Genomic DNA, 15,728 nt, shown 5'->3' on the forward strand with positions numbered 1-15,728 from the left:
GCCGACGCTGCCCAAGTCCAAGCCGAAGCCAGGGCCCGCGCGAGGCCTCTGTCCGCATGGGAAGCCCAGAAGCAAGGGCCGGAGCTGCAAACGGAGCTCGGGCCGCCGTCCCAACGAGTATGGCTCTCAGCGGCCGGTCACCGTGGACAGCTCCAAGGCCAAGACCTCCCTGGACGCCCTGAAGATCAGCATCCGCCAGCTCAAGTGGAAGGAGGTGAGGCCGGGCCTAGCCGTGTGGGCCATGGGGGTGGTGGACAGGACCGACTCAGAGGACCCGGCATGGTGCCAGCCAGGTTGGCAGGCGAGGGCTGAACTCCTGCTGTGCTCCACGCTGGAGCCTGCTTGTCATCCGCAAACTGTTCATCCTTCGAGGCCTAGAGTCACTTCCTCCAAGAAGGCTTCCCAGACCCCTCCAGGTCATGGTAGTCCCTCTTTCCTCTAGTTCCCCTACAGCTTTTTCTGTGTCTCCAGCCACTGGCACTCACCTCACACCGTAGGTATCCAGTTACATTCCTGTCTCCGCCTCCAACCCCTGAGCCCCTGCCGGTCCCCCCTTCTCTGTTCACTGAAGTTCCCTCCTTGAGCACTCACTGTGCGACTCTTGGCCAGTGTAACAGTTTGTACTTGGGAGCAGGCAGGGTCTGCTACACCCTGCTATTTAGCTTATGACCTAGAGCGAGTTGCTTCAGCTCTAAGCCCATTTCTTCCTCTGTAAAGTGAGGCCAGTCATTCCCGTGGCTCTGTTAGCACCAGAAGACTCGCTACCTAGTGTTGTATGGTCCGAGTGTGCAGGAAATGGCAACTGTGTCACTGCCCTCGTCTCATGCTCCCTCCACTGTCATCACCAGCACCACCGTCACCCTCAGTGCAGGCCCTGCGTTGTGTTTCAGGGCTTGGCCTGTAGCAGATGTCAGTAAGTGGTGGACGAAAGAGCGAATAGATGAGAAAAGTTTTTCATTCTTGAACCGATTTCAGACCTGGTGGGGGCTGAGATAATAAAACTCCAATGACTTCCAGGGTGTCTGTTGCAGCTGGCTGAGTAGATAAAGCCGTTTGACTTTATTTGCAACATATTACGTCATTTAATGCACTTTCAGGAATGTCAGGATTTCATTTTAGGGTAGTCAAGTCTGGTGATGTAGACCCAGGTGACCTGCGAAAGGTACTAGGGACCTGCAGCAAGTGACATGAGGACTCAAGTCCTTAGCCCTGTGCTACGGTCATGTTCATGGTTTATGAAGCTGGAACATGCAGACCTCAGAAAGGATCAAGGTGGTGGGAACCAGCAGTTGGCGTAATGGCTATGACGCTGGATTCCCACGTTGTCGACCGCGGTTTGCGTCTCGGACCTGGTGGCTTAAAACTCACACCAGGCGCGTGTGCGTGCGTGCCCAAGATCCCGAGAGGAGAATGGAGGAGAAGGGATTGCGGTATGACCATCCCCCCTGGGGGGTGATTTCTCGCTTTCTGTCTCTATGTCTCTCTCTGTCTGTCTGGCGAGCACACGCGCCCTATAGCGAAAATCTCTCAAAAAAAAAAGAAAAAAAAAGAAAGGATCGAGGTGGTCAAAGTTTGATGTCACTGTAGGAAAGAGCCATTTGGTTTGGGAGGAAGTCATGTATCGGGCATGACTTCTAGCCATCCGGGAAGTCTGACCCCATAGGGCCCTTGGCTCAGGGCTTGGGATTCAGGGGAGGATCTTCACACAGGGAAACATGGGGAAAGTGAGGGTGGGTTCTGTTCTAGACTGTCTGGGTTTCTAGACAGGGTCTTACGTCCAGGGTAGAGATATGAGGGCAGACAAGGTAAAACCAGGGAACTTGTCGGTGCCACGGTCCTAACGAAGAGAAAATTCAGAGACTGAAACCAGGCCACAGGGTCAGGCGAGGCAGAAAACCACACAGGGCCTGTTCTCCTCTCAGCCCTGTGGGAGACAGAAATACACAAAGTAGGCTCGATTTTGCTGTTTAGGAGAGAGGGGGCCAGATGGACCCATGTGTCCCAGGCCAGGTCTTTCACTCGTTCTGTAACTGTCACTGGAGAGGTCCCACATCCTGTGCTTGGCCCAGGGAATCAAACATGCTTTAGATGTAGCCCTTGCCCTCAGGGACCTCTTAGTTCACCAGGGAATAAAGCACAAGTGGGAAAAAACAAACGAACAAACAAACAAACAAAAAACCAGTAACTGCAGGGCCATTGCTGCTGCTTCCTGAAATGTTCTTTTCCCAGTTATTTGCACGGCTTTCTCTGTCACTTCTTCAGTCCACTGATCAAGTGCCATCTCCTCAGAGAGGCCTTCCCAGACTTCCCCCACCAGCCTTCAGCCCTTACTCTTTTTAAAATTTTTTTTCTATAGTATCAAATTCTGTGTGACTTTATGTTATATCTCATTTGTTTGTTGCCTTTTTTCCTCACTAGATTGTAAGCTCCACCGAGGGCAGGGGCTTTGTTTGGTTTACTGTTGTACTCATGGGTGCTTGGCACGTAGAAGTTGCTCAATAAATATTTGTTGAATGGATGACTACATTATGTGATGACTGTTTCTGTCTACGTGTGAGGGCAGAAGTGCTCTGCGAGGTAGAGGAGGACACTTCCTAAAGGGCTTCCTGTTAGAGAGAAACCCAAGCTGAGTCCTGAGTTTTGAAAATGAACTGAAGGTATTTAGGAGCAGGGGACTTTGGGTCCCCTGCTCAAGGGAGTGGTTGGGGCAAAGCAGAGGTGCATTTGGGGCTTCACGCGCCGTTCAGTACGGCTCAATCATAGAGCAGGAGGAGAAATGGGGAGAGATGAGGCTGCAGAAGTGAGCAAGGTCGGATCACATGCATGCTGTGGCGTTGGAACTGCTGTTTGGAAGGAAGGCTAAGAGAGCCCTTCTAGACTATAATCTGCTGTGCTCTTTGGGGCAAGTGGGTTATATTCTGGAGGCCTCAGTTTGCTTGAATGTGAGATGGGGGTGAGTAGGCCTAGTTCAGTGGTTCCCAGTCTCTCGACTGCTGCAGTCACATGACGGTGATTGAGTCTACATGGGACCTGGGCACTGGCCAACCCAATGGGGTGGGCATTTTCCAGGCCACTACTTATAACTGCCCTTCTGTCCTGGCCTTTTTCTCCCACTCAGAAAGCACCTGGTGTGTAGGTGAGATGCTCATTTCAGTATATTTCAAAAACGTAGTCCACTCACAGGAAGACTTTGCTGTCAGGTGTGTGCTTATTTACGTAGCATTGCTTTTCCCCCTTAGCCTGGGAGGTCCCGAGGTCAGAGGTGGGGTCTGGCCTGTGTCCCTAATGCACAGCACGTTGTAGGTATTGAATAAATGTTCCTCAAATGCACAGTGGAAAACTTACAACAGAGCTCGCATCTCACTTGACCCCCTAGAATGTGAGGTTTGAAAAGTGCCAGAGTAGATAAAGTTCTTTCCAACTTAAACTATGATAGGTAACATACATAAATCCAATACTAGCAAATTGCAAGCACACAACCTCTGCAGGCCTCGGTTTCCCCATCTGTTATGGGGACAGTGTTGGACAAGATCGTCTTTAACTCCCAGTATTGAAGTTCTAGGAGTGAGAATGTCTACTGGGGGCTGGGGTGCAAAGGATTGAGCCAGTGTCCCTTGCATGTCATGCTGTGTTGTTGCTGTAGGGTCAGGGAGTACCTGGCTTGGTGGGGAGGAGGGAGGAGGTAGCCCGGGTAAATAATAAGTAGGTGAAAGCACTGTCCCTAGGTGTGTGGTGAGGGTCCACCTACCAGGGTGACACCAAACCAGCAGGTGAATTTAACAGTGTGATCATCTATAAGACACACGATGTCCCTTTTTCATTTTCCTTTATTCCACATTTAACAACAACAACAGTGTCCACGATAGAGCTCCCTATATAGCTCTCACTCAGTACCAGCTATTGTTTTGGGTGCTTTGCGTATGTATAATTATTTGCTCTTCCAAACAAACCAAAAAGTAAGCACGTGTCGCCTTGTCGTGTCTGTTTGACAGATGAGAACACTGGAGTCCACAGCGATTAATTTACCTGATGTCCTACAGTTAGTAAGGGGCAGAGCTAACATTTGAAATAGGCATTCTGTTTGAAAACAGACTTCAACTCTGTATTCTTCCCAGCTGGCTCCCTTAGCAGACTCCAGTTTGGGGGTGGCAAGTGTAGATATGAAAGGGATAGACTACTGCCCCCCCAGGGCCTCCCAGTGTAGAGGGATAGATCTGCCAGCCAGCAGTTCAGTGCAGTTAGGGAGCTGAGTGGGTGAAGGGATTCCACACAGAGTAGAAACAAAGGCAGGCAGTGTGGACCAGGCTTTACAGACAGGATGGGGTGAGGGCAGTTTAGGGAGTATGTGGGAGAAAGGAGAGATGAAGAAGGAGCCACATTACGCTGAAGGCCATGTCAGGAAGCTTGCATTTCAGATGGATTTTGACCACAGGTTGCCTTAGATGGACCCAGCTTCCATTGTCCCCATGCTCCTTCAGGCCCAAGTGAACCACGCCAACTCCCGGATGATTCACTCTTCAGTCAAACCTGCTCTCGTCAGGTCTAATTCCACCGTGTCCCCAATGTGCAAGTTGTTTCTCAGAGGATGAATCCACAGATGATAGCTCTGCAGACTTGCAGACAAGACTGAAGCTGTTCTTGAGTAGTAAAATCATGTCAACTGAGTCACCCCGGAAGTTGCAACAAACGAGAGAGAGGCTGGACCAGCTGGTGGCATGGTGGTTAGAGAGACTGAATTCCACATGGCCGAATAAGCTGTTTGAGTCCTGGACCTGGAAGTTTGAAAAACACACTAGGAGAGTGTGTGTGTGTGTGTGTGTGTGTGTGTGTACTCCTAAAATCCAAAAAGGAAAAGTGGGGGAGAAAGGGTTGTGGCCTGGCCATTCCCCATGGAAGATGCTTTCTCTCTCTCTGTCTCTATTGAGTATATGTGCCCTCTAGCAAATTATATATATGTGTGTGTGTGTATATATTAAATATACATATGTATTTTATGCATTTTAATATATACGTATTCCTATATATGTAATTTTTATGTATATGTATGTATGTATATGTATGTGTGTATACACATACATATATATGTTATATATATGTGTGTGTGTGTGTATATATATATATATATTTTTTTTTTTTTTTTAACAAGAGAGAGAGGGCTTCTGGCTCAGAGTAGATGCTCAGCATTTACAGACTCATGTGGTCCTCTTCCAGTCATGCAAAAATTCTCTCTCCATGCCTTGCATATTCTTTTGCAATTTTGCTCCCTCATTAAAGAAGACCTTGGAGGAAAGGCACTGCAGAGAATAGATGCCACTGTGTTGTGAGCTGTCCTCCCTGGAGACATTGGTTTGTGTATATGCACAATGGTGTCATGGATACCAGCTGCCGTGAATGAGGGTTCTGAGAGATTTGATAGTGGGACCTTTGTTGATAATATAATAGTTTGCATAAGCCCCTGTCCTAAGATGCATTACAGTGCCAGCTCTTTGTCTCAGAGACTTCAAGTCATGCATCGTTTTCCGAAGTGTATCTGACCTCCAGAGCATGCATACACTTACTGTATTGTCCTACTGGCAACTTGTAGAGGATTAATATTAGTTACTGGGTTCTAAATGTCTATTACATGCTAGGCATTGTACTAAGTGATTTATTCTCATTAGAAATTGTATGGAGTCTCAGGACCAGCCATGGCATAATGGCTACATTGGTGGACTCCCATGTAGTTGACTGCGGTTCAAGTCGTGGACACAACAGCTTAAAACCCCAGTCAGGCGCGTGTACGTGCGTGCCCAAAATCCCGAGAGGAGAATGGAGGAGAAGGGATTGCGGCATGGCCATCCACCTTGGTGGGTGATCTCTTGCTTTCTGTCTCTCTGGTGACTGCATGTGCCCTATCGCAAAAATCTCTCAATAAATAAATAAATAAATAAATAGTATGGAGACTTTACTATGGGTTATTTTATTTAGTTCTCTTAGGAGCTCTCTGAAGTAGATCCTATTATCATCTCCAATTTCTAGATGAGGAAACTGAAGCTTAGAGAGAAGCTGGTACAGGGTAGCCCAAGTTGTGCCACTTGTTCCCTGTGTGATCTGTGCTTGTAGCCAGTGTCTAATCCTATTCTGAACTCTTTGCTAAACCTCTGCTAAAAACGATCCTACAAGGAGGTGTTCTGTCATTATCATTTTATAAATCGCATTTATTGAGAGACAGAGAAGCACCCCCATCAGGGTCTTAGCAAACTATAATCTTTCCCCCAAACCTTTCAGCCAGTCAGGACCATGGGTGTGTCTGTGGGCCTGCCCAGCATGTTCAGGACAACCCGGGGTTGGAACCCTGACCTTTTCCATATGGCTCCAGTCTTGTGCAGCAGCACCCTACTACTCACACCTCCATGGCCGGACCCAAATAACAACTGAACGAAATGGAGGTGGGCACAGCAAGTAAGCCAGAGAATCAGGGTTCACGCAGTAGTCTCTTCTGTTCCAAAGCCCACTGTTGGGCGTATTTTGTAATCCTCCACTTAGCTCTCCCATTCCTCCCAGACTCAAAACTCTCAAATGACAGTGGAGTCACGTAGAACCAGGAGAGCGATGTTGCAAATAGGACTTAAAATAAAACACATTGAAATACATCCTGCCTGGCAGAGGGAGCATTTGGTGTGTGTGCCTTCCAAATTCTGTATTGCTGCTGCTCACAGAGAAGCCCTTCCTGGGCCATTGACTGGTCGAGTTACCTTACCCTTCCATGGAGTGTGAGCCTGCTATTTGCATCACTCTACTTCAGCTTTCCTTCTGGAAAATCGCCCCATAGAAAATGACAAATTGGATAGTTTAACCTCTTTCCCTTTCTGGTTTCAACGGTAGTCATTGTGATTTACTTCTCATTTTCAGAAAACAGCATTATAGTTAAGAATGGTTTATATCCTACTCTGTCAAATGCTCTCCTTCAACAGACATGTTATTTTAACATCTAATCCACCAGAATTTTTTCTTTGCAAGTTAAACTTGTCATAACATAAAAATCACAATTCACTACCATTGTTATTTGACAATGCAGTAAGTGCAATAGCTTCATGAATCGGCACTAACCCCTCAAACAGTCCTTTAGCAGATAGTAAATTCAAGGGGCTCATATTCAAATTCCTTTTTTTTTTAACCTTTCTTTGTCTTTTTTTTTCTCTCTTCTCTCTCTCTAATTGCCAGAGGACGTGCATTCTTGCCAGAGACAGAGGGAGGGAGAGAAAGAACCTCCCATGGGATGTGATCACACTGCAGTTCCTTCTCCTCCATTTCACTGCCCCATGAGGATTTGAGGCATGCACACATGACCGGTGTGATTTTCAATATGCTAGGACTAGAAGTCGAATTGCGGTCAGCGATGCGGGATCTGACCGTCTTTACTAGACTAGAGGATGGCCCTATTTTTTATTTCTGAGAGAGAGAAGAGAGAGAGAGAGAGAGGTTCTCCCAGGGTCATTACACTGTTATCCATCCCCCGTCTCAGCTGGCCTGGTCTCCAGCATGTACATGTCTCTCACGCTCAGGTAGGTCCTTGGACCCATGTGGGTTCAGTTGACTTACCACTGCTCTATCACTTGACCCTTTAAGTTCCTTAACTACTACAAAATTTTTTTTAAAGCAGGTTTTGCAATTGCTGGAACTGTTTTCCATGTTATGAAACATATACTATATATTGTATCTTAATTTTGGTAGCAATTTGGACACTGGTTTTGTATCAGCAGAAATTGAGTGCAAAAATTCAGTCTTATGTTTTATTTTTCTTCTAAACCTGTTCCTTGAAAAGAACATCTATAATGTAAAAAGCAGTTGACCACTATTCAGGTGCCTCCTCTACAAGGGAAGTGTTGTATCCTGGCATTTGCCTGGACTTTGAAACAGACAGAGGTAGGTCCAAATCCTTGCCACTCACTGCTCGATGTGACTGGACCATGTATTAAATACAAAAACCTCTCGAAGCCTCAGTTTCTTCAGCTCCAGCAATGGCTTTTTTTATAGCTATCTTGCAGGGTTGTGTGAGATTAAATGAAGGAATATATGTAAATTTCTTTAATCCAGTGTGCTGTGCTGTGGTTTGCTTTGAATACTGTAGGTATTTAGTGAATGGAAATTCTTTTCCTTGTATTGGATAACTACAGACACTGGTTACTGGATCTTTTCTTTTTTAACTAGTAATACAAGTATTACAGAATGATTTTGCATATCTTGGTTACTGGTTAACCCTAACAGATATGATCAGCATATTTGACTCATTTAAACAAATATTTTGAGGCCTCCTTTGTGCCAGGCTACACTGGGTCTCTTGAAATGCAGCAGATGACAAAAGCACACAGGGATCAGTGTGAGCTAAGTGACAGATTTTGGGTGAATATCATCTTTTTTTTTTTAAGAATTATTTTATTCAACTTTATTTATTTAGTTATTTTAATTTGGAGAGGGAGAGAGAAAGAAAGTGAGAAAGCTAGCTGCCAGGTCCGGGACTTGAACCACGGTCGGCCATGTGGGAGTCCAGCGCCCTTAGCCACCATGCCACCTGCTGGCCCTGAATGAATGTCATCTTGATGTAGTCTAGCTTTATAATTCTTAATGATGAACTCTCTTAATGATTGATTCTTTTTTCTCTTAAAAAATTTTTAAGAGACATTTTTGCTATAGGGTGCAGATGTCACTGGAGAGACAGAGAGACAGAAAGCAAGAAGTCACCCTCCAGGGGGGATGGCCAGGTGGCAATCTCTTCTTCTCTGTGAGTTTTAAGCTGCCAGGTCCAGGACTTGAACCACGGTCGACTAAGTGGTAGTCCAGCAATGTAACCGTTATACCATCTGCTGGCCCCTCCTAGTGATTAATTCTTAATCATTGACTTAAAGGCCTTTTCTTTTAAAATCAATGATACTTTTGATGTTTCCTGAGTCTTACTGAATTTTTTTTTGGAGAGGTTTTCGCTGTAGGGAGCATGCGCTCGCCAGACAGACAGAGAGAAACATAGAGACAGAAAGCGAGAAATCACCCCCCAGGGGGGATGGTCACGCCGCAATCCCTTCTCCTCCATTCTCCTCTCGGGATCTTGGGCACGCACGCACACGCGCCTGGTGTGAGTTTTAAGCCACCGGGTCCGAGACGCGAACCGCGGTCGACAACGTGGGAGTCCAGTGACATAGCCATTACGCTAACTGCTGGTTCCCTCTATTTGGATTTTTTAAGGCCTCCACTCTTGACCTGGTGCCTATTTCATACTTTGGTGTATTAATTACATATATCACCATGCAAAGCTCCTTTTAGTTATTTAAGTGACATCATCATCTTGAGTTTGAGTTCACAAAACAGATTACGTGACGATTTCACAGGGAAGAACTGAAGCCGTGGCATGTGAAAATTCCCATCAGATGTGTGGAGCAGATGTGAATTTCCTGGGCTGATGTCTCCGTTCTTTCCGTTCGTCCAGCCCGCTCCATGATCCTGGAAAGACCACACCAGACATGGGTTTCAGTCTTGGCCCTGTCACATAGTGGTTCTGTGACCCTGGACAAGTTGCTTTGCCTCTCTGAGCCACGGGTTCTTCATTTCTAAGACTGAGCATAAAATACTTGCTGGGTGGTTGTATTAGGTCAGAAAATCTCTGAAGTGCCTGGCACTTTGAAGTAAGAATACACATTGATTTAATTTCCCTTCTGATGAATTTCTGTGACATCTTAATAAAATTGTATAACAGAAACACTGGTGGTGTGAGGGCCAGCAGGTGGTATGGAGGTTAAGGAAGTTGGATCCCACATGGCCAACTGCGTGTTTGGAGTCCCAACCCAGAGATCTGAAACATTGTGTATGTATGCCCAAAATCCCAAGAAGAGAATGGAGGGGAAGGGACTGCAGTGTGGCCAACCCTCTGAGGGATGATTTCTCACTTTCTTTCCCCTGCCATGAACACACACACCCTGTAGCAAAACAAAAACAGAGCAAAAATTGGTGGCATGAATAGGCAAATAACCTTGCTAAACCCAGTCCCGTCCCGAGTGCTCTGCAGAGGTAATTGTTTTGTTGGAGCGAGCAGTGACCCCGTCTCTCTGTTCCAGGTGGACTAACATCTCCCCTTCTCATATCACATAGGCCTTGTCGTCGCAGCTGCCTCTGCTGCCGTGCGTGTACACATTTGTTTCCCTGGGTGGTTTTGAACCATTAGCTGGTCATTTTAATAAATGCTTTGTCAGCCCACACAGGCATTTCTGGCGACTCCTTCTCTTCTCCCATCTGCTTCTCTGTCATCTGAATAAAACCTGCTCATCCTTAATGAAGCTGGAAGAATAGGGCAATCTATCTCCTGTGCTTTCTTCCCTCGGTGGAGTTTTACTTTTCAAATAAGTCCTTCAGTACATCTGCCTAGGACTCAAATGAAGGCCGGTTTTCATATTCTGTTCTTTATGCGCATTGGGAGATTTTGTTTCTCTTTGTGTCCGAACTGTGGTTTATTGGAATTTTAAAAGGCAACAGTGGACTATCTTCTGGGTATTCTAGGTTATTTACAAATATTTACCTTTGTTTACATTCCAGAAGCCGTATGTGCTTTTAAAGATGTATATAGTTCCCAAGTGTGTAAGATAAAAACTGAAAATCCTCTTCTCCCTAACTGAAAATATTCTGACCCCTTTCCCTCTTCCTCGCTCATTCTGTTTATTCCTTATAACACTGGGATTACAGTTCGAATGTGCCTTTCCAGACTTGTTTTAATATTCTTGTTTGGGTCAGGTTGGCTTAATAGTGCTATAGTAATAAGAACCACAAAGTAGCCGTGCTGAGTATAACCTTAGTTTTTGCTCATGCTGGGAGTGGGAGGGGAGGGTAGAGGCCTGTCATCATCTTGTTTTTTTTTTTTCAGAGACCCTGGCTTGTATTGCAATCCCTGATTCCAAGCATCACCGAGGGAGAAGGGCATATGGTTAATTTGCACTGGTTTTGAAAACTTCTACCCAGAAGTGACACGGCACTAACTTTCACATTTCATTCATTGAAGCCACTTACATGGCCATGGCTAACTGGGGATGTGTCCTGCCGTGAAGGTGGAAGGGACAAATCAGACTACTCTGAACTGTGCTAACGACCACCACCATGTAAATCCTATGCAGAGATACAAGATATATATTGTACATACATTGACATGTAAACAATTTTATTCTTTAATTGCCAGAGAGAGTGTGTCCTCACCTGAGACAGAGAAAGAGGGGGAAAAGCACACCTCGTGGGGCAATGGTTACACTGCAACCCCTTCTCTTCCCGTTATCCATCCCATTGGGACTTGAGGCAAGCACGGGTGTGTGTATGCATGTACACACACACACCCACACACCACACACACACAGCATGTGTTTTAAGCTGCCAAGGCTGGGACTTGCCTCGTAGTCAGCCATGTGGATCCTGCCCTTGTAACTACGAGGCTAGGGGGGAGGCAGCCCTATTTTGTTTTTAAATGCTGCCGTTATACAATATGTACAGTGTTTGCCAACTGCCTAGTTAGCAGTACCTTGTGTACATCTTTGTAAATATGTGTAGATTAATTTCATTTTTTTTAATTTAGAGATTTTTTTCTATAGAGCATGTCACCAGAGAGACAGAGAGAGACAGAAACAGAAATGAGAAATCACCCCCCGGGGGGATGGCCATGCTGCAATTCCTTCTCCTCCATTCTCCTCTTGGGATTTTGGGCACACACACACATGGGCCTGGTGTGTGTTTCAAACTGCCAGGTCTGGGACTCAAACTGTGGTTGACCATGTGGGAGTCCAGTGCCTTAACCACTATGGTACCTTCTGGCCCCAATTTTCCTTTTTTTTAAAAAAAAAAAAGGTTTTTGCCATAAAGGCGAGTTGCTCATCAGAGAGAAAGAGAAAAAGAGAGAGGGAAAGTGAGAAAGCAAGGCACCAGGTCTGGGACTTGAACCCTGGTCAGCCATGTGGGAGTGTCCAGCACCTTATCCTGGGATTTTGAGCATGCACACACATGCATCTGGTATGATTTTCAAGCTGCAAAGTTGAGGACTTGAACTGCTATCAGTCATGTGGAAGTCTAGCACCTTAACCACCAAGCCACCTGCTGGCCCTGGTTCATTATATTTTAATAACAACTTAATATAGTCCATACCACAATTTACAAATGAATATTTTTTCCATATTTTTCTTTGGTATTTTAAGGACTGGTGCAGTAAGTATCACTGTTCAGACTTTTTAAAAAATATTTATTTAATTCCATTTGTTATTATTTTTTAATTTGACAAGAGACAGAGAGAGAAAGAGAGAAAGGGAAAGTATGAAAGCAAGCCTCCAGGTCCAGGACTCGAACCACAGTTGGCCATGGGGGAGTCCAGCGCCTTAATGACATGACCATGCCACCTGCTGGCCCCTGTTCAGTCATTTTTAAGTATAAGGATACTTCAAAAAGTTTGCAGGAAATGGAACTGAAATAAGACTTTATTTTGGTGCAAAAATATTTTTAAATCCTTACATAGTTTTCCCATAATAGGTACTTTCCACAAACTTTTTGAAGACACTTTGAATGTAATTGTGCAATTATTTCTATAGAATAAATTCCTGGAAATTAGGCCAAGAGTATATTCACTGTGTAGTTTGGTAGTTGTTATTATCTTTGCCAAGCTGATAGGTAAAAACATGTTTTTTAAATTTACATTTCTTAACAGGATTGAGTTTTTGACTTATACGTGTCAGTCATTTGTATTGTTTTATATTGGAAATGAGTGTATTCTCTGGTTATGTTTTATGTTTTTTCTTATTAGTTAATAGATATTATGAATAGTTTTCTTTTATTGCCTATGTGTTGTAAATATGCCTCTCCATTGATTGCTTAAGCATCTAACAGATAATCATTTACCTTATATAAGCTACATTATTATGGGATTGTCAGAAAAGTCATGACACATGTTTGCATAGAAAAACAGAAAAAATACGTCATGACTTTTCCCAATATAATTACAACCCAATATAATTACAGCCATTTTCCTTCGCATTTACTGAAAATAGTCCTTAACTATTTCAGACATAAGAGGACAGAAGAAATACACAGTTCTACCTGCAGGTGGTGCCATGGAGCATCTAGTGAATTAATGAGCTGTGCGGAGACCCTTGGAGTCTTGCGTTTCCGCGGAACTGTATATTTTATGTGGAACTTTCACATTCATTTCTTTGACATGACTTTTACTTCGTTCAGTAAGTGTGGTAGACTTCATTATTTCTGTTTAATGGAAGTCATTGCAATACAGAGTTAGATTCGTGTTGGAATCTCAACCCCCTTTTAGTTCTATCACATGGGACCCCATGTGCTCACAAGATTGTTGTCCCCTGTCAATTACATATACAAAAGGGGGTCTTCAGAAAGTTCATGGAAAATGTGTATGATGAAAAAACTATGCACGGGCTTCAAAGAGTTTTTGTATAAACATAAGCTTGTATTGTAATTTCACCTTTCCACAAACTTTTTGAAGTTCCATTGAACAATGTGTATGGCATAGTCAGTACTTAGTGTTTATTTTAACTCTTCCAGCCTTCAGAGGTAAGGTAGCTTAGAACTAGAAGCTGCCTCGCCTCCTCTTAGGCCAAGACTTGGTGTAGAAAAAAAAAGGCCAAGACTTGGTGTAGGCAATTCAGTTAACTGTACCTCCCACCGGAAGAGATTGTGATTTCCAGACCCCTTAGATATATGACTTCAACCATTTTGTGGAGGACTGGGCTTTGGGCCTGAATATTAGTTTTATTTTTAAAAGTACATTTCTCACTTGTAGAAATGTTTCTTATACATTTCTTATTTTTAAAATACTAAAAATTTTGGGAAAAATTATAATTCCACTTTGGAGATGTAATTAACTATTTTCATTTTGAAACATTTCTTTCCAGCATTATTCCTAGGCAATACATTTCTTTATTTTACAAAGCTGATGTAATTTTGTTATGCTAGTATTAATACCCACATTATAATTTAAACATTTTCCTTGCTCTATAAACTTTTCACAAATGACATTTTAATTACTGCAAAAATATTCAGTGGGATATATTTTATTATTTATTTAACTGTGTTTAAATGTTTAGGTTGAGTTCTCTATTAAAAATTGTTCTGGAGTGCTTCTTTCCTAGATTTCATATTATTTTCATAGAGATAACTTTCTGAAAATACAATTATCTGATTACAGAACAAGTTTATTTTAAGGTTTTTGGAATGTATTGCCAAATTGTTTCCCAAAAGTGTTTTAGCAATTTATACTCAACTTTTAGTAAGAGTTCCTGTAAGAATTTACTTTGAGGGGGCTAGCAGGTGGCATGGTAGTTGAGGTGCTAGATGGCCGACCACAGTTCGAATCCCAGACTTGGTAGTTTGCTTTCTCACTTTCCGTCTCCCTCCCTCTCTCTCCCTCTCTCTCTCTCTCTCTCTCTCTCTCTCTGGGAACACATATGTCCTATAGAAAATTTAAAAATAAATTAATTAAGTTTTTTTTTGGAAGAGGTTTTTTGCTATAGGGCGTGTGCACTTGCCAGACAGCCAGAGAGAGACAGAGAGACAAAAAGCAAGAAATCACCCCCCAGGCAGGATGGCCACACCACAATCCCTTCTCCTCCATTCTCCTCTTGGGATCTTGGGCACGCACGCACACGTGCCCGGCATGAGTTTAAGCCACTGGATTCGGGACATGAACCGCAGTCGACTACATGGGAGTCCAGCAACATAGCCATTACGCTAACTGCTGATCCCAATAAGTATTTTTTTTAAGAACTTAGAAGACTATCATGACAAATACTGGGGAAGGGAGTGAAACAAATAAATCTTTTGAGTCCGTCCTTAACCAAATACTTAATTCTATTCATCACTGCATAGTTCAAAGTAAGGCAAATTAAACAATTGCTTTAATTCCTTTTTATTACCAGAAGGCACATATATGTGTGTGTATGCACATATGTGCAAGCATGAGAGAGAGAGAAAGCACCCCATAATGGGGCGTGATTGTGCTCCAATCCTTTTTTTTTTAATTTTTTTTTTTTGGAGAGATTTTTTTGCTATAGGGCGTGTGTGCTTGCCAGACAGAGAGAGACAGAGAGACAGAAAGCGAGAAATCACCCCCAGAGGGGATGGTCACGCTGCAATCCCTTCTCCTCCATTCTCCTCTCGGGATCTTGGGCATGCACGCACATGTGCCCAGCGTGAGTTCTAAGCCATCGGGCCCGGGACGCGAACCACGGTCTACTACGTGGGAGTCCAGCGACATAGCCATTACGCTAACTGCTGGTTCCCCTCCAATCCTTTCTTCTCCATTTCTCCACCCCATTGAGATTTTGGGCACACACACACCAGTGTCCATTCATGGTTTTCAAGCAACTGGGGCTGGATTTCAAACCAGCCTCGTGGGACACGACTAGTACACAGTGCTTAGTCAGTGCGCTATAGGGCCGGCCCCAAGTCAAGGCTGTTCTGACATGGCTGTTTTGGTTTAGTCATTATGTCTAAATTGAAACAGATCAAATGTGAAGTCTAACTTTCAAATAATGTATTGAGTAGACATGTTGATTTTGTCTTCGTTCTCGATATTTCACTTCTAACTCCTTCCCTCATTCCTGATCTATCCTTGGGGTAAACCTTAAGCATTTCCCATTGCAATTGGACAGTGAAACTGTGGAAAGTTTCAATAGGTTGTTTCTTGGGTTTCATTAAAATATCATTAGTGTAGG

At 44.0% G+C, this 15,728-nt stretch overlaps 1 protein-coding gene across 1 annotated transcript in view; it reads left to right on the forward strand.

Moving 5' to 3' along the window:
- TTLL11 (tubulin tyrosine ligase like 11) overlaps positions 1–15,728 on the forward strand; it is a gene marked incomplete at its 5' end in the record, with an annotated part of 308,449 nt that continues 292,721 nt past the window's right edge. The window contains 1 exon segment of the mRNA XM_006150515.2: positions 1–214. Coding sequence (XP_006150577.2) covers positions 1–214 — 214 coding nt within the window.

This window comes from Tupaia chinensis, unplaced genomic scaffold (assembly GCF_000334495.1).
Source record: "Tupaia chinensis unplaced genomic scaffold, TupChi_1.0 Scaffold000289_1, whole genome shotgun sequence".
Taxonomy (NCBI): Eukaryota; Metazoa; Chordata; class Mammalia; order Scandentia; family Tupaiidae; genus Tupaia; species Tupaia belangeri.